Here is a 23032-nt window from a genome sequence, read left to right as displayed (position 1 = left end):
TGGACGCTGCTCGTGGACACATTTGTCCTTGTTTTTTCATGGAATCCTTTCAAGCTGTTAAAATTTTGATGGCAAGCGATGCTGCCCAAGTCAAACTCTGTCAGATGGTACCAGAATCATTGCCATTGAGAGAGAGGCACCTCAGAAATGGGCCATCTGAAGTTGATTGTTCGCTCACCTCGAACATAGTTCCAGGGGAGCTTCTGGGATGGCGCGTTGTTAGTCCTTCAGTCCGTCTGTCCGTCCATAAACACTTGCGACTTCTCCAAAACTGCTGATGGGATTGTGACCAAACTTGACTTGAATGATATTTGATATTTTGCAACTCATTTTTATTCATGGAATAAAAAAAAAAAGTCAGGATGTAACGGGGTCTACTGGGAGTCAAAGTGGGTCTGGGTTTGAACCCCAAAATATGTATTTGCTCTCTCCTCAGAAACTACAAACCCAATTTCGATGAAACATGACCACAACCTTCATCACTCATGATGTACTAAAGTTTGTTCACGGCATTAAAAAATTGGGCCCCAAGGGAGTATACGTGGGGGTTTCCCCCCCAAAATAGGTATTTGCTTTCTTCTCCGTTACATATTTTGTGGGTCGTGCACACCTACCAGTGGTTCCCTGGTTATCTTATCCAGCTGCTACTAGGGTGAGTTCCCAGGGGGTTTGCCCCTATTTTTATGATGATGATGATGATGATGATGATGATGATGATGATGATGAACGAGAACATTTTCCGGTTTTGACCGATCTCGGTTTTTTTTTTTTTTGCTTTTGTATTTTTATTTTTGCTTTTGCCATGGTCTGGAGTACTGAAAAGTAATCCCTGCTTCGACAATCAGCTGAACAGACCAGGTAGGCTCTTGTATGGAGCTGAAGCAACTTTTAAGAGAAGGTACCCCAACTTAAGTTTTTGCATGGAGGTGCCTGGGCCAATGGGACTGACAATTTTTTTTCTGTACCATCCCTACATAGTTTTGATAGGACTAGTGAACTCTTTGATATATGATCACCACTTTAGTGACGGATTGTCTATAAGAGGCCATGTGCCATATCTGAAGGGAAAGCCAAACCGGTGTTTTATTTGGTTTTCGATGTATAGAAACTCTAATGAGATCTGCCGCCTACAGTAATTTCCTTGTCAATTAGGATTTGGGGCCGAGTGAATCGCTGGGAAATGAACCACGATGGTTTCAGTCTGGTATGCCTGGTGTTGGCTTAATGGTTAGGGTGGTGGGCATGAGATCCGAGGATCCTGATTTCAAATACCACTTTCTGTTGAATTAATACGAGGCGGGGTTGACTCTGCCTGTCATCCTTCCGAGGTCGGCAAAATGAGTGCCAGCATGCTGGTATACTGTGTCAGAGTGGCGACCCGTCCAGGATTGTGCCCAATAGCCAAGGAGACTGCTTCGGCAGCACCAACGGTCTGCACAGAGTTTGGTCCCAATGGATGGGTGGATGGTTTCAGTTTTCTCATGAACGTTTCGCACTAAATTTCCAAAGGCCGTGAGTTTAAGCCTTTTTTCGTGTACATGCCAAATTTATTCAGTTTTCTTTGCTCGATAAGAAAACTTGTGATGACGAAAATACACCAAAGAGCCAGCAATACTCGTACCTATTCCCAACTTCATAACTTGCCTGTCCTGTATGCAGGAGGAATGCGACTCGCTTGTGCAAGTGTGGTTGGCCCAGGCAGCTACAAGTTGCTGAAGTACGAGGGAGGTGTGCATCGTGTGCAGAGAGTGCCGCAGACGGACAGACACGGCCGTGTGCACACAAGCACCATGTCCGTTGTGGTCCTGCCACAACCTTCGGAGGTGGGATTACGTGTTGAATGAGGTGTAGATTTTTTTGAATTTTTTTATTATACTACTACTTCTTTCATATGCAGCACAAGGCTATGGGGTAACATCATTGGCTGAGGGCATGGCTGTGCCACTGATGCAACGTCTTCTGCTGGCTAAGGCAGGAATTTGGAATTTGGCCATGCTGCTGGTGATAGCTCACCTACTCTTTGCAAAGGACACCGTTGAATTTTTAATGTCCACCAGTGAATGCTGGCAGATGGAGTTCTCGTTTAACGTCCATATGAGGGACGACACACACATTGATAAATCGCCCTGCCTGTGAAACACAAGGATGACGGTTTAGAGCCGTGCCGGGGTGTAAACACCGGCTTGACAGCCTAGAGAGAGGCGAGTGTGCGTACCTTCAGGCCATCCTATCAGCCAATTGGTTCCACTGAAAAAGCTGAAAGGTTTTCATGATTTGGATTATATTTGTGACATAAATATGATTATTTAGTCTTTTTATTTCTATTTTGCCATCACAGATCAAACTACACATTGATCCCAAAGATCTGCGCATTGAGACGAAGCGTTCTCGTGGCCCCGGTGGACAGCATGTTAACACCACAGAGAGTGCAGTCAGGATAACACACCTGCCGTCAGGTAACTCCTATCTATTTTCATGCATCTCTTAAGGTGACTGTTATGCAGCATAGCCTGCACAGCCCTCCGATCCACCTCCCCCTCCACCCCCACCCCACACTCATCTTTTTATTTCTATGTCTCCAATACATCTAAATATTTGCTGTTACTTGAAATTTTTGTGATGCAAAATGCTCATTCCACCGTGGATGAGTAGGTTGTAATCACACTGGACAATGTCATCATATCTTTTTCTTCTGATGAAATTGAACCCGCACGCCTCCTGCAAAACATTGGATTCCCACACCAAGTCGTGATCGTTTCTGGTGCTGACAATTTTCCCTGGATATTTCTCTTTACTCTCGCATGCTGCTGAGGCACAGCAGGAATTTACAAATTCGAATTTGGCCAGCGCATTGACACCCAATAGTCGACTTTTTTTTTCTGAAGATGCAAGAAGCATTTTAAGCAGTATTTTTGTAAAACTTTTTTTTTCCCCCACCCCTAAAAAATTGCCAACATGTTTTGTAAAAACCATGTTGTGCTTAATTAGAGCCGATCATGTATGCCAACTCTTGATCTTTTCTACCCTCATTAACGCTCCCCAAGCTCACCCTTTCTCTTTCAGATTGTGTTTTCTCCTCTTTCCCTCACCCTTCTTTTGTAATTTGTTCTATTTGCTTTGTTCCTGATTTTCCCTTCCTCCTCTTGCTGTGTTTGAGCTTGGATCCACAGCTTGTTCCCCCACTGTGACCTCCTCCCCAACTCTTTCCCTCATTCTTCCCCATGACCATTGTTCCTCCAGTAATCCTCTGTTGTGTCCCTCTACCTTGCTGTTATTGTGGTGTAAAAAAAAAAGTTTAAAAAAAAATCCTGTCTGTGCATAGTTGTTACCCTCGCCAAAGGAGAGGGTATTGTGTTTGTTTGTCCGTTTGTTTGTCCGCACATAACTTTTGTGTTTTTTCCACAAACACTTGTCGGATTGAGACGAAATTTTCACCATTGGTGCGACTACTCATGTAGAATGTTTTAATGATAATTATGACGTCATAGGTCACGTGGTGTGGCAACCATATTGGAAAAACGGAAAAACTTTGGACCTCTGTATCTCTGAAACCGCACCAAGGAAACAATTGAAACTTGGCACATAGCAAGTACTCCTCATGGGGAATAAGTTTGATTTTACTTTGACGTCATAGGTGTCCTCGTTATGACGTCATAATTACATATGTAGAACGCCACATCAGATCATAATGAAATTTTTGAGGGTCATGTAGGGATAAAATGGTCCACAGAAAAAAAAAATTCATTACGTCATCTGTCACGTGATTCGGCAGCCATATTGTTTAAAAAAATTAATAAATAAGAAACATTCAAAAATCTTCTCCGAAGTGGCTGAACAAATCGAGGCTAAACTTTTCATGTATGACCACCTGTCCATGAGGAACAAAAGGTTCACACATATGATATCATCGGTCACATGGTTAGCAGCCATATTTGGATTTACCCTAAAACCTATAAAAATATACTACTCAAAAGAAGTCCTGGCAAGGGTCTGCAATCTTTGATCGCTCTTTTTCTTATTCTAATAAGTATCCCTTGCATCATAATTTGACAGGTGGACAAACAAAAAAAAACAAAGCTTGTTCACTGAACACTGGTGCTGCTAATGTTGTGTACATTTGCTGTATTTTTGTTGTGCATCACGCATCATGCAGGAATTGTGTGTGAGAGTCAGCGGGATCGATCCCAGCTGCGGAACCGTGATTATGCCATGGCTGCACTCAGGGCTAAGCTGTATGGACGGCTGTTGCACCAGGAGCAGAGTGCTCTGCAGTCGGCTCGGAAGCTGCAGGTTTGACTCGCGCCTCACTCGTTTCCTCTCCTTCTGACACACACTCATTGAGAGAATGGAATTGCCTTTCAATTTTCAGTTGCAATGGAATCATGTATTGTGACGGACATCACCTCCAGATAACTCCAAGAGGTCTGGGCATTTTAAAATATGATAGCCAGTTCCTCCAGAACTTCCCATGGGATCTCACGCCCAGTGTCGTGTTACCATACAAAGAAGACCGGGAACGAGCGAGTACCGTGCCAGCAATCATGCAACATATCTTTAATTACTTGGTGGAGCGGGACCAATTGTTACGTAACTGCTTCTAGTGATAAACAAGCCCAATGAAATCTGGCCAATCACCCATAGCTGCCTTAAATTGCCATCAAAATGGATAGAAGTAGAACGGCACTTGGTAGACCTCCGCCAAGCTGAACAGTCTACGTTTTGTACCTCATTGATAGTCCAGATCTGGATCCGGACCTTAATCAAAATCTAAACAGCTTGTTCTTGTCACCGACCTAACTCATTCACCTTGTTTTGTCATAACTCATCTACAACTTTTTAAAATATCATGTTTTGCTGGATATCATTTTTACCCTATCACTCAGCCTGGTGTTGGCTTAATGATTAGGTGGCTGGCTTAAGATCCCAGGGTCTTGAGGTCAAGCTCCTGTTGGGCTGTTGAATTAACACCAGGTAGGGTTGACTCAGACCATCATCCTTCTGAGGTCGGTAAAATGAATACCAGTGCACTGGTAACAGGGGCATTGCATCAGCGGCACAGCTACGCCCCAGCCAATGATGCTACTCACCGTCTTGTGCTGCACACGAAAGAGGAGAAGCCCTATCACTCAATGGTGAAGAATCACATAGAAAATTCTCGAGTCCAAATCCGGATTTGGATCTTCACCAAAATCAAATCAATTCATCCTTGTGGTACACCCAACCTGTGCACCAAGATTCAGCCGAATCCATCCATAACTTTTTGAGATATCGTGCTCACAGTCAAACTGACAGATTGGGGTGAAAACATAACCTCCATCCACCTTTGGTGGTGGAGGTAAGCAATCAGGGGACTAATACATTTTATACATGTATTCAGTCAGGCAAGTGAGACGTGAGATAAAAAAGAAGAAAATTGGGTCCTGTGTCATTAACCTGCACACCTTGACGAGCTCAGTTGAGCTAGCACTGCCCAATGATCCTGCGGATCGGACCCACTCACGATCCATTCTCGTACTGCTGTGTGCGTGTGAATGAAGAGAGCCATGGGAATGAAAGGAAATGTGAAAGATGGAAGAATGAAAGGTGGACAAAGGGAAGACAGAGAAAACTCGAATGGATGAGAGTATGTGCAAAATAAATTGTCCAAGACCTTCTGTGTGTGAAAACCAAGAAGCTCAGCTCTGGTCAAGAAGCTCTCTGTGCCCATACGTTCTGCCTTTTATTAAGACCCCCCCCCCTTTCCCTTCGCCTGGGCCCCCACTGCATCCATGGTAGGAGTTGCATGGGTTGGGGCATTCTCTCCTCTCACCTGATTGGCATATCAGAGCCCCGACTTCTGATGGCATCTTGGGATTGGCCCTGTTGTGTGGTTTGTTAGATACCACGTTTTGGCAGTCGTCAGGTTTACTCTACCAAGTCAGGCTTAATTATGATGGATGGGACCATCTGCCACGAGGTTCTGGACCTGGTACTAGAGGTCGACCGACATGGGTTCTTCAAGGGCCAATGCCGATACTGATATTTAGATAGCGCGGGGGGGGGGGGGGGCGTGACTGGTCTAATGCCGATTTATATGCACCGATTAAATAATTTAATAATAAATAGAAAAAGAATTATACAAAATTGTTGAACTTAAATTAACAATTTTGTTTAACACAATATTAACGTGGCTTGCTTGCTCATGCACAACATCACAGTATAATCTCAGTGAAGTGCCAACATTATTTAAATTAGCAACACTATGATGATGTGAATTGAAGCTTATACAGGTAACCAGCCACAAATCAGTTATCTTAAAATCTGGTTTTACCTGAAACCACCAATTTTTCAAGCTGAAACTATAATTTTGACATTTAGGTGAAAAAAATGTGAAAAACACAAACATTTTAATTCCCGCCTCTCACGTAGTTCTCGTACTGGCTTCCATGTTAGGGTGGCCCCATGGGTGGCAGGGTGTGGCTCCCTCTATTTGTTTTATTATTCCCACTTTGAGCATCATAGACAGTCATTCCTCGTTTATCGCGGTAGTTGTGTTCCAAGAATTTACCGCGTTCACTGAAAACATGTAAAACAAAAGTAATTTTCCCATCACAAACAATGTAATCAGTGTAGGTTATGTGGCTGGATGGGGAAGAGTGAGAGACAGACAGAGACAAACAGACAGAGACAGAGACAGACTTGTACATTTTAATAAAATGAAACCACCAACCTATGTTAAATGGTGGTGCCTGCGGTGATCGTGTGGGTGCTGCTGTGGAGGTGCAGGCGTGATGGTGTGGAGTTGTGGGGGAGTAAAGCGCAGGGTCATCAACATCTGACGTTGCTGTTAATGTGAATCACTTTCTTTGCAGTAATGGCGAAACGCTGAGCACTCGCTTTGATTATATCTGCATTTGCACAAATCGTTCGTAAGGTGGATTCCGTCGGTCCAAGCAGGCTCAACAAATGTTCACTGTTCCTATCGCTCGATAACTTCGACTTTCATCTTCACTTAAATGGCTTTCTTTTGTTTCTTATGCACAGAGGCACTCAAATCGCTCGTTGGTCCCTTGTCAGTCATGGTGTCAAAGGCTGCACAAGATATTATGCACTAAGTTTAGCGGAGGTTTCGACTTTTGATGCGCCTGCACACCACTCGGTATCCCACAGCCCATATCTGATGAGTTGGGTCGGTGCGGAGTGACAAGCGGATGTGTTTCAGATGCTTATGTCAAAGGACACAGAGTTGGTGTTAACTCAAATAAGCCATGTTACATATCTGACTGCATCTGGGTCCGAGTTGACCACGGATATCTGACTGCATCTGGGTCCGAGTTGACCACGGATATATAAGTACAGATTAAAATTTCCCACAAGAACCAGGGTGTTGGGCATGGCATGCTGCGGAGCATATGCGGCACAAACCTGTCATGAATGGAAGATTCGGCTGCAGGGTCTGCGAGAGATGTCCCGCGTGCGAATGGTCATGAGGCAGCTTGGGAGTGTGCAAAAGGCCCACGGTGTGAGTGCATGAAAGGTCACGTGATGGCAAGTGTACGTAAGTGGCTTGAGAAAGTCCCACAGTGCGAGAAAGGCGGCCCCGTATCTGCGTGATGTCTGCGGAAGTTCGGCAGCACGAACAGTGGGCATGGCGAACACGGCTTGGTTCGCCGTGGGGAATGAATTAAATTGAGATTTGAAAGCTCGGCATATACAGTACTGTACAGTCTCACCTTTTTCTCTTGGGCATATCCAAGCTCTCACTAACATTCCGTAGAAGCCGCCTGACCTGAAGGGCGGCTGCAGATGTCGAATTGACACAAGGGGGAGCTCTAGCTGTCGACCATCAAGAGAAGGAAATTTATTTATTTATTTATTTTTCTTTTTAATTTTTATAAATTTTTTGATATCTGCCATATCGACGCCATTATCGGCCGATGCCAATAACCGGAAAATGCCAGATATCGGCGAATATATCGATCAACCACTATCTGGGACCCACCAAGCTAGTTTGAGGCGGTTCTGCAGAACGTTGGAAAGGGTGGCACGACCTGTGCTCATGGAGAAAGTGCATGTGTGCTGAAGCTTGAGAGAAATGGCTATAGAAAAGAATGTATAATAAGAAAATAACATATGGGACTTCTAACGATGCACTCGCAATGCAGATCTGTTCATATGAATACACCATTGTACACTTGATAGCAAAACAGAATACTATGAAATAACTCAGTCTATTCCATGTGTTTATGACTGGGGTTGGCTTTATGTTTAGGGTGGTGGGCTTGGGATCCTAGGATCCTGAGTTTAAATCCCACTCGGCTGTTGAATTAATACCAGGTGGGGTTAACTCTGCCTGTTATCCTTCCGAGGTCAGCAAAATTAGTTCCAGCATGCTGGTATACTGTGTCGGAGTGGCGACCCGTCCAGGATTGTGTCCAATAGCCAAGGAGACTGCTTCGGCAGCACCAATGCTCTGCACAGAGTGTGGTCCCAATGGAATGGAATTCTACGTGTGGATCTCTCTTCCCGCTCAGGGATCCAAAACCGCAATAATATACTGGATGATCTTTGTCTGTCTTTTTCTTTCTCTTAAACACTAAATTGCTGATTTGAACTCTGCATTCCTGGGGTTTGTGTATTCTTAACTTTGAAGAGATTCTCTTTCTGACTGTGTCCCTATCTCTCAGCCATAGATGCTTGTCCATCTCATGTCCCCTTTCTTGTCTATGCTGTTTAAAGGTTATGGCCTCATCATTGCCCCTTAGGTGTTTATTTTATTAACCGAAGCTGTCATCGCTGCCAAAGGTGCTTCTGCAAAGTATTGACTCAGGGGGTTGAATATTTATTGTGTCACAAGACATTTCAGTTTTTCATTTTTAATGAATTTGTAAAAAATTCTAAAAACACGTTTTCCCTTTGTCATTATGAGGTATTTTGTGTAGATCAGTGACAATTTTTATTTATTTAAGTGACGTTTTAAATTCAGGCTGTAACACAACAAAATGTAGCAACAGTCGAGGTGTGTGAATACTTTATGAAGGAACTGTAGGTAACACTCAATACAACCAAAATGTATTGTTATTTAAAATTCTAAAATGATTTTTTTTTATTTGTGACATTTTAAATTCAGGCTGTAACACAACAAAATGTAGCAAAAGTCGAGGTGCGTGAATACTTTATGAAGGTACTGTAGGTAACACTCAATACAACCAAAATGTATTGTTATTTAAAATTCTAAAATGATTTTTTTTTTATTTGTGACATTTTAAATTCAGGCTGTAACACAACAAAATGTAGCAACAGTCGAGGTGTGTGAATACTTTATGAAGGTACTGTAGGTAACACTCAATACAACCAAAATGTATTGTTATTTAAAATTCTAAAATGATTTTTTTTTATTTGTGACATTTTAAATTCAGGCTGTAACACAACAAAATGTAGCAACAGTCGAGGTGTGTGAATACTTTATGAAGGAACTGTAGGTAACACTCAATACAACCAAAATGTATTGTTATTTAAAATTCTAAAATGATTTTTTTTTTATTTGTGACATTTTAAATTCAGGCTGTAACACAACAAAATGTAGCAAAAGTCGAGGTGTGTGAATACTTTATGAAGGTACTGAAGGTAACGCTTAATACAAAAAAATGTATTATTATTTAAAATTCTAAAATGATTTTTCTCTTGCCAAAACGAAGTTTTTGCAAGATATGTTAGTCAGCTTGTTTGTTTTTTTTTTGTTTTTTTTTTGTTTGACTGTAATCACGTATAAAAAATTCTGCAGAGCACAGTTATCATCGGAAATTTTTGTAACTTCGCATATCAGAGGCCTATAGAGGTCCCTTTCAGTGCACAAAATTTTGAAGGTCAAAGGTCAAGGTCACTTTGGCGCAAATCAGGGGAGTCGACGAAACCCTTATTTTTTCAGTAATTTTGATCGGATCGTCTTCAAACTTCATGGGAATATAGTTCATGGTCTGGCGCTCAGCTGATTAATTTTTGGTGGCGAATGGTCTTGACCTTCATATGTTTTTTATTTATTTATTTATTTATTTTTGGTCTGTAATCACATATAAATCACTCTGCAGAGCACAGTTGTCATTGGAAATTTTTGTAACTTCGCATATCAGAGGCCTATAGAGGTCCCTTTCAGCGCATAAAATTTTGAAGGTCAAGGTCACTTTGTCGCAAATCAGAGGAGTCGACGAAACCCTTATTTTTTGAGTAATTTTGATCGGATCGTCTTCAAACTTCATGGGAATATAGTTCATGGTTTGGCGCTCAGCTGATTAATTTTTGGTGGCGATTGGCCTTGACCTTCATGGTTAGCGCCTGAGGTCAAACATATTTGACCCCAAGGTCAAATTTTCAAGTTTTAGGAACCATATCGTGTAGTACCTCAAATTGAATACCTCGATGAGTGCTTTCTAGATATGTCAAGCTTGAGACATTATGACGTCATTTGGTGACGTTATGAGGCAAACGCATATTTTTCATGGTTACTCTGTAGAACGATTCTCATCGGAATCTCTCGTAGGCAGATATTCCTCAAGGAGTCGCTCCTGGTGGATAGCAGCTCTGTTCACCTCAGTGTGACCTTAAATAAGTCACACATGGTCACCTTTTGGCAAGATACGCGTCACCCTGCGGGTGACATTGGTTTATTTTTTTATTTGTGACATTTTAAATTCAGGCTGTAACACAACAAAATGTAGCAACAGTCGAGGTGTGTGAATACTTTATGAAGGTACTGAAGGTAACACTTAATACAAAAAAATGTATTATTATTTAAAATTCTAAAATGATATTATTTTATTTTTTGAAATGAATACAGCTTGAACCCCATTAGCTTTACCTCTAGCTGCTTGGCATGCTGCTGTTTGCTCACTCCCTGTATCTATAAACACCTCCAGATCCTTCTCCTGTGTCACATGCCCCAAAACTACCCGTTACTATAGTCCCTATTTTTATTATTTTTCCCCCATCCCCAGCAACTTGCAGTTACAAATGTTAAACTGCATCTGACAATCTGCCCAATCTCTGAAAGTATTTTGACGTTCTTGAATCTGATCACCTTCCTTTCTCCCATCTACCTTACCTCTAAGCTTTGTGTCATCTGCAAATTTGGAAAGCCATACCTCTTAACCCCATTTTCCAAATCATTGATATAGATTATAAAAAATAATGGTCCGAGAAGGGATCTCTGAGGTACCCCGCTACTTACAACCTGCCAACCCAACAACCTCACAAAACTCACAGCTACTCTGTTTCCTATCACTAATCCAGTTTGCAATCCATTTAGCTACTCCATCAACACTCCACAAGCCCTCACCTTAGCCCACAGCCTTCTATGTGGTACCTTCTCAGGGCTCCGGGGAGGGGGAGGGGGAGGGGGGAGGGTGGTGGGAGGTGGGGTGGAGGGGGGGGGGTTAATAGCCCAGGTCGGGTGGGGCTGGGCGGTTATTTATTAATAGTCCGGGGGCGGGGGGGTCAGGGTGGAGGGTAGCATGCAAATAATCTTTCTGTAAATGTGTACAGCAGTGGTTCTCAACCCATCTACCATAGTGGGTCACACATGCAGCTCTCGATGTGATATGTGGGGAACACCCACACAACTTACTTAATGCTTCGTCTCAGTGCTTTTTCACAGTGAACGATTGAGACACAGTGAGGCCTGTATAACAAAATAAGCAAAATGGCTTCCCATTTCTTTCAAAGACAGCGAACATCTCTTTCCCGTCACGTCGTACCTTTCTGCCTTCTGCTACCAAACTGCGATGTTCCCTTCCTTCGTCTGCCTTTTTACCTTCGTTGCGTTCTGGGCAGAGGGCGTATTTAATGATGGGATTTTGACCAAAGACGTGGAAGCTCAGGAATCCAATAGAGATGGAGGGTTGTGCTAGTGACACCCAATGCTTCAATGTGGTATAGAATACAGCTGATGTGCATCAAGAATAGGTTTCCTTCTAGTGACAGAAATTGTTCCTGCCTGTGGTCAGAGGTGGTATCTCATCCCGGTCTTGATGTACCCACACATACATAATCGCTATAATCCTGCAATGCAAATGAAGCACATTCAGCTTCAGCTGCTCCTGTCTGGGCAAGTAGTGGGTGCTGTGTGATAGAATGCTGCTGTGACTGAATCTGCCGTTATGCACACTGTGTAAACCACAGGTGAGCCTTTTTCACACTTTTCTTCTCAAGTTGAGTGTTTAGTTGGAAGCACTTGTGTCCCAGGTCATGATTAATATTTCAGAGAGGCAGTATACTGCTTCCGTTGTGAAAATGTTTGCTCCATGTCCTGAGATTAGCACAGATCAAACGGGCTATGATGGGACCTCTTCAGTAGCACAAGGTATTGGTCGGGTTATAAATGATGCATATCCTTTCCCACGAGTCTGATGACCGTGCTGATGTTCCTTCTGCTGCTGCAACAAGGATACTTTTTGTCAAAGATGGTTAAAAGTTCGATTTCTTGATGGATTAAACTAATTTTTTTATGCATATGTGTAACTTCTTCTTTTCAAACCACATCGGTTTTGATTAACTAAGCTGTAGGTTCATCATCAAAGGGATTGCATGCTCAAAACTATTTGGGACAGACAGTCTTTGTTCATTTTCTTTTTATTCTTCCTTTTTATAGCTTACCCCATCGCAGTCTTTCAATATTAATGGATGGATGCAGTCATGCCTGATGTCTCGGCTCGGTCCACATTTTTGCACAAATCTTCCATGTAGTTTATTTCTTGAAACCTTTATTAAAAAGGTCTGTGGAACTGTGGATTGTTTGGGGAGGACACCCCCCCCTCCAGTCGCATGTCGCTGCCCCCCACCCCCAGTCACCTGTCATGCCTGAGTCTGACGCACTGTTCTCATCCTCACTCCTCCCCACCATTCCTCCAATTATATCGTCATTTTGACGGATTTATTTAATCTGGTGTTGGTGTTGCTCAGGTATGATAGGCCGAATGCCCTCCTTCTGCATCTCATTTCCTTGTTATCGGAGCAAACAATGCCATGTTCACTGGAGGTTTACATGTGGTGTGAAAGTCTTTCACTCATGTATTATTTGATTAAGTTTCTTACCATTACTTGGTATAGATAATAGTACTGTGACATGCTGCTGACCATTAAACGTTTCTAACTATTAGGACTGTGCCATGTTTCCAGCCATTACAGTACTGGGTTCTTGCTCGTAGCCAGGGCTGTATTTAGGACCGAGCCAGTGGAGCACATGCTCCAGGGCTTCCACAAAATGGGGGCCTCCACATTTTTGTGAAAATAATTTTTTTGATTTAATAAATGCCATCAATTTCCATCCAATTTTAAAAACTAGTAGTTTAAACGAAATCAGGAGTTTTGTCAAAAACAAAAAAAGTTCAAAAACGTTTAATGACTTCATGTTTGCTTTAACAAAAAGATCTAAGCTCTGCGGAGGACGAGTGGATTTCAGTATGGCTTTACAGGCGGAAAAGCAGACCAAGTACCGGCGAAGCATCTTGAAACGCACTGTAAGTGTTATCAAGTTTATCACAGAGTGCGTGCGGGCTTGCGTTTATAAGCAACGATCAGATTATTGGGTCGCCAGCAAATGGGAACTACCTTGGGATGATGGAACTGCTGACAGAGTTTAACCCATTCCTCAACTGAACACATTAAGTTGAACGCTAACACTGTAAGTAGGCATATCTGTCGTCCACAATTTATGAAGAGCCCATTAACGTCATGGGCGAACAAGTCAAGGATGAAATTATTTCACAGCTCAAGAAATCAAAGTATTATTCAATATCGGTTGACTCGATGCCAGACAAAGCGCACATTGACCAGCTCACTGTAGTTGTGCGAGACATAGAAGGCAGTATTCCAGTTGAGCGGTTCCTGACTTTTCTGCCTAATTGTGGTCATAAGGGCGAAGCAATGGCAAATGCGTTGCTTACGTTACTTGCTTCAGAAGATATTGACGTCAACGATTGCTGCGGCCAGTCATACGATAATGTGGAAAACATGAGTGGGAAGTACACTGCCACGAAGGCCGTCATCCTTGCTCACAACCAGCTCGCTGTCTTTGTTCCGTGCGCATGTCTCTCACAGAATTTAGGAGGAAAGTCTGCGGCTGAGTGTTGCGGTACTGCTGTGGCCTATTTTGACATCGTAAATCAGTTGTATGTGTTCTGGACAGCGGCCCCAGTGCGCTACGCAATCATTATCGCTTTTATCGGCCTTCTGACTCAGGCAAAAGCTGTCAACTAGGTGTCCAGGCGCCTCGGTGACGCATGTTGGTCACATCACGCAGACTCAGTCAGAGCTGTAGAGAGTGGTTATCCTCAGCTCAAAGTTGCACTGCAGTCCATCGCTGACGACCAAGAACAGAAAAGCGTCGCTCATGTTGAGGCGGCCGGACTGTATGAAAAAAAATGTGCACATTGGAATCCTGTAATGATATATGTATTGTGTACATTAGAATCTTGCAATGCGTGCTGCTGGCAATTAACTCAAATTTATCTCTGCCACCAAAGGTGAAGGAGGTTATGTTTTCACCCCACTCCATCTGTTTGTCTGTCTGTGTGAAGGATATCTCAAAAAGTTGTGCACAGATCAGGACAAAATTTTGTGGACAGGTTCATTGTGTGACAAGGACGAACTGATTCGATTTTGGTGAAGATCCGGATCCGGATCTGAGGACTAGAATTTTTTTATAGTGATTCTTCACCATTGAGAGATAGGGTCTAAACCACTATATAGCACGATATCTCAAAAAGTTGTGGACGGATTCGGACAAAACCTGGTGGACACTTTGGGTGTGTGGCAAGGAAGAATTGATTCAATTTTGGTGAAGATCGAAATTCGGATCCGGATATTATCATTATTTAATTTTCAAAGTAATTCTTCACCATTGAGAGATAGAGCTCAAAAACGATATATATATATATATATATATATCTATATCATTATATTTCAAAAAGATTTTGGGCCCGATATGTTCTCATGGATCAGGTATTACGTGGCGGAGGTATGCGCTCCACCGAGTGCTCTTCCAGTTGGTTAATGTAACCTTTCCTATGTTTGTAGGTTTTCTCAGCCTCAGTAGTTCGTTCAGCATTTTGGCAAAGATGAGCTGAGGCGTTTCCACTTTCAAACTTTCAATCGTTTCCACTTTCGCAGTTAAGTCGAGTGGACTTCATGTTTAATTTAGCGTTGTTCGGCCGTTCTCTGCTTCCGCCCTTAGTTGTCCTCTAAAAGCAAGTGACAAAATCTCCAGTTTTGCATCATGCATGTGCTGGCTTGTCTCATGGAAATGCACCAGCAGTTTAGGCTATCTCATTGTGCTTCATTTTGATGTATGGGTGTCGATTGGTAGGGGACGGGGGGGGGGACATGTCCCCCCCACTTTTTATCAAGGGAGGGACAACATATCGATTGTCCCCCCCTTCCCCCCACACTCTTTTCATTGAACGTAAGTGACGTAACACAAAACGAGCTGCTCTAGTACAACCAGGCCGAGATGCTCCTCAAATACAAGAATAAATTTTTAAATCTCTATAATTCTAGCAATCTCTGTGTGCGTGTTTGTCTGTGGGCATGTTTGTCTGCGACCGCTGTTTCTCGACATCCACTGGTCCGATCTACTTGAAACTTGCCAGGTATATTGCTGGGGACCCGAGGATGTGCCTTTTCATGGTTTGAAATTAATCGGACAAGTGGTTCCCAAGTTATGGTCTCCGTACTCGCAAGTCGTTCGCGTCTGCTTTGGCTTTGGGAGTTGGACCAAACCATTTCATGTAAATAGGGGGAGGGGGGGTTGCCCAATACAGAGCCTCTCTGGATCTTTACTTTTTTGCCAAAAACAACAAAAGAAAAAGAACTGTTAGTTTTTTTTGGTCTATTATAGTTTTATTAAAGATGATAGGTTAACAATTCAATGTTGAAAATCCGTGCTTCCCAAGCCATGGTCTCCCACCGGTCAAGCGTCCATAGCGACGTCGCTTTTTGCTCCTTCGATGTCGGCTCTTCCTATCATTGCGAAGCAGAATTCGCCAAGCATTGGATTGTTCACCCACTAACAGGGAACGTGACCTGGACATTTTGAGGTATGTTGGGACGTTTTCGGACTTTGTGTCGTCATTTTATGAGTGTTTAAAGAAATCGCGGCTTCATGTTCCGGAGCGCCACGCCTCGGATAGTGTTCGGCCGCAACGGCTTGGGGCCCCTTTAGCGACCAAAATAGTTTATTTCACCTTTCTAACTTATATCGCCGGATGCCTGATATTATTACCTGCACGATGATGTGTGCGTTTAATTTTTGTGACTTTGCACCGTCGAGTTATAAGCCAATAAAAGATTTCGCAGCCTGGTATGCTGATTGAGATGGTGGAGCCTGGGCAGGATGACGCGGTTTCACTCTACCGGCTCGCACGAACGAACGGAAAGATATTTTGTTATTCTGTTTTCATATTTCGCAGTCGATAACAGTGGCCTAAATCCCAACGTTGAAAACCGGGTGAAAATCGAAGGAAAGTGGGTATTTTGGCGATTAAATTAGCTTTGAATACTTGGGAAACAAAATGAAATGCGCTGATTCACTCGCTTTTGTGGCGGTTAATGTAAATAATTTTTTCATCGGTACTTGGACTAAGGGGAGGTATAGACCTACAAAACGAGAGGTATCATTCGGTCGTAGGACTTATGAGGATTAAATGATAGATTTTAAAAGGTAGCTGTTGAAAAATATGCAAAATTCACCAAAGCGGTTCGGACAAACGAACGGAAAATTATTTTTGAATTCTGTTCTCGGATTTATAAGTATCTATAAGGTAGTAATGCGATTACCTCGAAAATCCGATTAAAAAAGGCTTAGGCTTCGTAGCTCAGCCACGGCTTGCAATTTTTACTAGGAAAAATAACGTTCCGGAAGGAATTTCTCTTCCGCCATCATCCGAATAATTTTCCGTTTGCACGAGGACGAAGACGAAGGATAGACCGACAGAATAAGGTGTCTCATTAAACTGTGTGGTTTAGAATGATTAAATTAGAGATTTTAAATGCAGCGTTGAAAATAAAACAAAGAGGATTGTCAGCGTCTTCTTCACCATGTCGACCCTTTCTAGGTCCCTTTAGCGACCAAAATGGTTTATTTCACCTTTCTAACTAATATCGCACTATACTTAAACAAAACGTACGGGCACGCACTATACTTAAACAAAACGTACGGGCACGCACTATACTTAAACAAAACGTACGGGCACGCACTATACTTAAACAAAACGTACGGGCGCGCTCGATACTTAAACAAAACGTACGGGCACGCACTATACTTAAACAAAATGTACGGGCACGCACTATACTTAAACAAAACGTACGGGCACGCACTATACTTAAACAAAACGTACGGGCGCGCTCTATACTTAAACAAAACATACGGGCACGCACTATACTTAAACAAAACGTACGGGCGCGCTCTATACTTAAACAAAACATACGGGCACGCACTATACTTAAACAAAATGTACGGGCACGCTCTATACTTAAACAAAGGCACGCGGTTTCAAAGTTGTGTTTTTTTTGCACGTACGGCCACGCACGTATGGGCACTTGCTAGTGGAAATGATGAAGGTATTTACAAATCAACAAACTATGTACAATAATTGGAAAAAAGAGAGTCCACATCCGGACGGCAACAGATCTTAATTACTGGTCTCCTGGTCTCCTGGTCTCGTGGTTTGTGAGAGGTAAAGAATTACACAAGCCGGTAGGCGACGAGGGCTTCGCTAGGATCGAAGTGCTGGATGCGATGCTTTTCATTCTGACCGATCCACCGACGAAGATTCATTGCCAAGACGTATTGGTTCACATACAATTGTTCCTCTGCCTGGCAAGATTTTTCCTATTGCGTATTTTGCCAACTGGCACTCCTCATAAAAAATGACGGTAAATGGACACCCTATTTTTGAAGGACTACCATTTGAAAAATAATCAGTTTGCTGTTTGCGCTGTGGAGCCTCGCGTTGCAGACACACACACACACACACACACACACACACACACACACACACACACACACACACACACACACACACACACACACACACACACACACACACACACACACACACACACACACACACACACACACACACACACGGAAAACCTCATAAACTTCTCTCAATGCTCTTGTTTGACCACACCTCTTGAGCCACACAATATTTTTCATAAGCCACGCCCACTTACCTACGCCACTCCGACTTTAAATAATAAATAATTGGAGGTGGTGTGTGAGTCGTGGAATCGTTGTCGGTAAATAAATAAATAAGGTGGTGTGTGGATCGTGGAATCGTTTTTGGTAAATAAATAAATAAGGTGGTGTGTGGGCCGTGGAATCGTTTTCGGTAAATAAATAAATAAGGTGGTGTGTGGATCGTGGAATTGTTTTCGGTAAATAAATAAGGTGGTGTGTGGGTCGTGAAATAGTTTTCGGTAAATAAAAAAATAATTGGAGGCGGAGTGTGGGTCGTGGAATCGTTTTCGGGAAAGAAATAAATAAGGTGGTGTGTGGATCGTGGAATCGTTTTTGGTAAATAAATAAATAAGGTGGAGTGTGGGTCGTGGAATCGTTTTCGGTAAATAAAAAAATAATTGGAGGCGGAGTGTGGGTCGTGGAATCGTTTTCGGGAAAGAAATAAATAAGGTGGTGTGTGGGTCGTGGAATCGTTTTCGGCAAATAAATAATTGAAGGTGGTGTTGATCGTGGAATAGTTTTTGGTAAATAAATAAATAATTGAAGGTGGTGTGTGGATCATGGAATCGTTTTAGGTAAATAAATAAATAAATAAGGTGGTGTGTGGATCGTGGAATAGTTTTTGGTAAATAAATAAATAATTGGAGGTGGTGTGTGGGTGGGGGAATCGTTTTCGGTAAATAAATAAATAATTGGAGGTGGTGTGTGGGTCGTGGAATCGTTTTCAGTAAATAAATAAATAATTGAAGGTGGTGTATGGATCGTGGAATTGTTTTCGGTAAAGAAATAAATAATTGGAGGTGGTGTGTGGGTCGTGGAATCGTTTTCGGTAAATCGATAAATAATTGGAGATGGTGTGTGGGTCGTGGAATTGTTTTCGGTAAATAGATAAATAATTGGAGGTTGTGTGTGGGTCGTGGAATCGTTTTCGGCAAATAAATAATTGAAGGTGGTGTTGATCGTGGAATAGTTTTTGGTAAATAAATAAATAATTGAAGGTGGTGTGTGGATCATGGAATCGTTTTAGGTAAATAAATAAATAAATAAGGTGGTGTGTGGATCGTGGAATAGTTTTTGGTAAATAAATAAATAATTGGAGGTGGTGTGTGGGTGGGGGAATCGTTTTCGGTAAAGAAATAAATAATTGGAGGTGGTGTGTGGGTCGTGGAATCGTTTTCAGTAAATAAATAAATAATTGAAGGTGGTGTATGGATCGTGGAATTGTTTTCGGTAAAGAAATAAATAATTGGAGGTGGTGTGTGGGTCGTGGAATCGTTTTCGGTAAATCGATAAATAATTGGAGATGGTGTGTGGGTCGTGGAATTGTTTTCGGTAAATAGATAAATAATTGGAGGTTGTGTGTGGGTCGTGGAATAGTTTTCAGTAAATAAATAAATAATTGAAGGTGGTGTGTGGATCGTGGAATTGTGTTCGATAAATAAATAATTGAAGGTGGTGTGTGGGTCGTGGAATTGTTTTCGGTAAATAAATAAATAATTGAAGGTGTGTGGATCATGGAATAGTTTTTGGTAAATAAATAAATAATTGAAGGTGGTGCGTGGATCGTGGAATCCTTTTAGGTAAATAAATAAATAATTGGAGGTGGTGTGTGGGTGGGGAATCGCTTTTGGTAAATAAATAAATAATTGAAGGTGGTCTGTGGATCGTGGAATAGTTTTTGATAAAAAAATAATTGAAGGTGGTGTGTGGATCGTGGAATCCTTTTAGATAAATAAATAATTGGAGGTGGTGTGTGGGTGGGGAATCGTTTTCAGTAAATAAATAAATAATTGAAGGTGGTGTGTAGATCGTGGAATCGTTTTAGGAAAATAAATAAATAAATAAATAAGGTCGTGTGTGGATCGTGGAATAGTTTTTGGTAAATAAATAAATAATTGAAGGTGGTGTGTGGGTGGGGGAATCGTTTTCGGTAAATAAATAAATAATTGAAGGTGGTGTGTGGGTCGTGGAATTGTTTTTGGTAAATAAATAAACATATTATATTAGAAATCCACAAAGACAGAAATGCCGGTGATTCCATTTATTTTGGATCCTTTTCACTTTGGTCAATAACATTTGGATCGAGGAGAGATCGAAGGTGGAACGACAGTGTAGCTCCTTACAAACACTGTATACACTCCTTAAATGACGGTAAATAGACACCCGATTTTTGAAGGACTACCATTTGATAAATAAAACCTCAATCAAAAATCGGCTCGAGTGAAATTTTCTAAATGTCTCAAAGTGTTTAATTCCGAAGTCTCGTTTCTCTACATTCAAAACTGAAGGACAAGTATTGAAAATACTGTACGCGGTTTTTCGGCTGCTGCACAGCAACGGGTGGTTGCTAGGCAACAAAATTCAAACGCGCACATTCCCAGTATATATTCCACCTGTTGGCAAAGTTTCATCGAAATCGGTTTGCTGATTCGTGCTGTGGAGCCTCACGTTGCAGACACACACACACACACACACACACACACACACACACACACACACACACACACACACACACACACACACACACACACAGCCGGAAAACCCGACAATAAGGGATATCTCATATATAGCGAATCCAATAAATGTTCACATGACAACTGATTTTAGCTCATTCCTTTGGTGAACCCTTTTGATGGTATGCAAATCAAGAACACAATCTTTAACGACGACGCTAACTATGAACCAATAACATCATAATCATCTCACTCAACTTTAGCTCATTGGTTAATTAAATGCAGATTAAATAAAATGATGAATATTAATAATCCCAGGTCATAAAATACCAGGGTATCTGACCCTAACCAAAAGTAATAAAAGTAATAAGCGCGTAGCCGGGAATTAGGCGAGTAACGGAATGCTAAATTGGGAGCTCAGATGATAAATTAACAACTGAACTCGTATCGGCGCTCTTTTAGTAATACATGTGCTACGCAAAGCTTATCACATGTCAACATTGTGCCTGGAGGTATAGTGACCGAGCCAAAAGTATGTTGACCTTAAAAATGCCCTGTTACGCAAAAATAACCCTTATAATTCACATGTCAAAATTTATTCAACTGAAATGTAATTCCCTTCTCGTTTCATTGAGGATATGGATATCAGAAAGTTTTTCGCGACAGCATCAAGTAGCACATCCCCGACCACTCTCCTGGAGCAATCAAGTTCCCAGAAAGAGGTGGACGATTCAAAGGAGAAGATAGCAGAAAAGGGTGCATGTGCGAGTACTCGGCCTAATTTCCCAGATCAGCCTTTTCAACCTCATGGTGTCAGTTGTATCCCAGTCCAAATACTGCCAAACCGAAAGTTGAAGTTTCAACAACAGTGGTTCAAAGATGTTCCGTGGCTTCGTTTTGATCAGAGCATTGGCGGTGTACTCTGTCACACCTGTACGGACGCTTCTCGTGAAAAACTTACCCAACTTGCCCGCTGTGCAAAAAACGCATTTGTCTCAAAGGGCTTTCAGTAACTGGAAAAAGGCTACAGGAAAATTCAGACAACACGAACGATCAAACACACATAGGCTTGCCTCTGAAAATCTGAAACGTCGCAGAAGTCAACCTGGTGTCCATGTGCAGCTGAGCAGCAAACTGCTGGAAGAGCAAAGATCTGCACGGTCATCACTTCTGAAGATTATCACCTCACTACAATATTTAGCCCGACAAGGTTTTGCAATTCTTGGGAAGGATGCCTCTGAAGGGAATTTCAAAATGCTCTTACAGTTGCGGGCCGAGGATGATGTAAACCTCAAGACGTGGCTGTCAAGGAAGACGACGTTCACAAGTGGAGAAATTCAAAACGAAATTCTATAGTTGATGAGTCATGCCATCCTCAGAAATATCTGCAGTAACGTGAATGAAATGTCCACTCAGTTCGGACTCGTAACTGATGGAACACAAGATATTCAGGGTAATGAGCAGGAGTCGTTGTGTGTGCGCTATGTGACGGATTCCTTTGATGTTCAAGAAGATCTCATCGGCCTCTACCAAGTATCGTCAACAACAGGAGTATCACTTTGTAAGATGCTTCAGGATGTCCTAATTCGGTGTCAACTCCCTATTGAACACCTTAGAGCGCAGACTTACGTTGGGGCAAGCAACATGTCCGGAAAGTACAAGGGCTGTCAAGCACAGCTAAAAAAACTCCAACCGCTGGCCAATTATGTTCACTGTGGAGCTCATGTCACCCAACTCATTACATTCAAAGCCCTACAAACTGCAACGTTCATAAGAGACGCCCTTGATTATGTCCAGGTACTCAGTAACATCTACAAAAACTCTGGAAAATTCAACCATCTGTACTTGAATATCCACACTGACGATGCTGACACTCCTTGCCCTACACGCCTGAGGCCAATTTGGCCGAAGCGTTGGTTAACTCTTTCTCCTGCCGTGAAATCGATATTGGATAACTATGAAGCGGTACTGGATGCCCTTCAACAAGCAAGTGATGACTTTGGTACGAACACGGCATCGCGAGCCAACGGTATTCGAAGCTGTCTTTCATCAGGAAAGTGTGTTCTCGGTCTGTTTGTATCATTGCCCGTTCTCCAATCCCTTGAATACCTCAATAAGGCACTTCAGGGTTCACAGGTTACCGTCTCTGGTATTCTTACTGCTGCAAAGGTAACTGCACAGAATCTCCAATCTCTCCGTACCGATCAGACGTTTAAGGAGGTTTTCAAAGCAGCACAACAGAAGCTCCAGCAGTGCCAACTAGATCCAGCGACCCTCCCTCGTAAGCGCAAGCTTCCGAAGAGACTTGATGGAGGCACGCAGGAATACACTGCCAATTCTGCAGAGGAGGTATACAGAGTTGAATTTT

At 42.3% G+C, this 23032-nt stretch overlaps 1 protein-coding gene across 6 annotated transcripts in view; it reads left to right on the top strand.

The window, feature by feature from the left end:
• MTRF1L (mitochondrial translation release factor 1 like) overlaps nt 1–23032 on the top strand; it is a 180202-nt gene that overhangs the window by 22961 nt on the left and 134209 nt on the right. For all 6 annotated transcript variants that reach the window (XR_015049440.1, XM_085846847.1, XM_085846848.1 and 3 more), the window contains exons 4-6: nt 1660–1823; nt 2339–2456; nt 4154–4290. Coding sequence is in view for 5 of the 6 variants with exons in the window: in XM_085846847.1 (XP_085702973.1) it covers nt 1660–1823; nt 2339–2456; nt 4154–4290 (419 nt within the window). In the remaining variant the exon portion in view is untranslated. The remainder of the gene's footprint in view (nt 1–1659; nt 1824–2338; nt 2457–4153; nt 4291–23032) is intronic.

The sequence above is a fragment of the Eptatretus burgeri genome, chromosome 11, assembly GCF_056783735.1.
Source record: "Eptatretus burgeri isolate ZD-2024b chromosome 11, Ebu_testis_v1, whole genome shotgun sequence".
NCBI classification, from domain to species: domain Eukaryota; kingdom Metazoa; phylum Chordata; class Myxini; order Myxiniformes; family Myxinidae; genus Eptatretus; species Eptatretus burgeri.
Note: the sequence above shows the minus strand (reverse complement) of the source record. Positions and strands in the feature narration are given on the sequence as shown.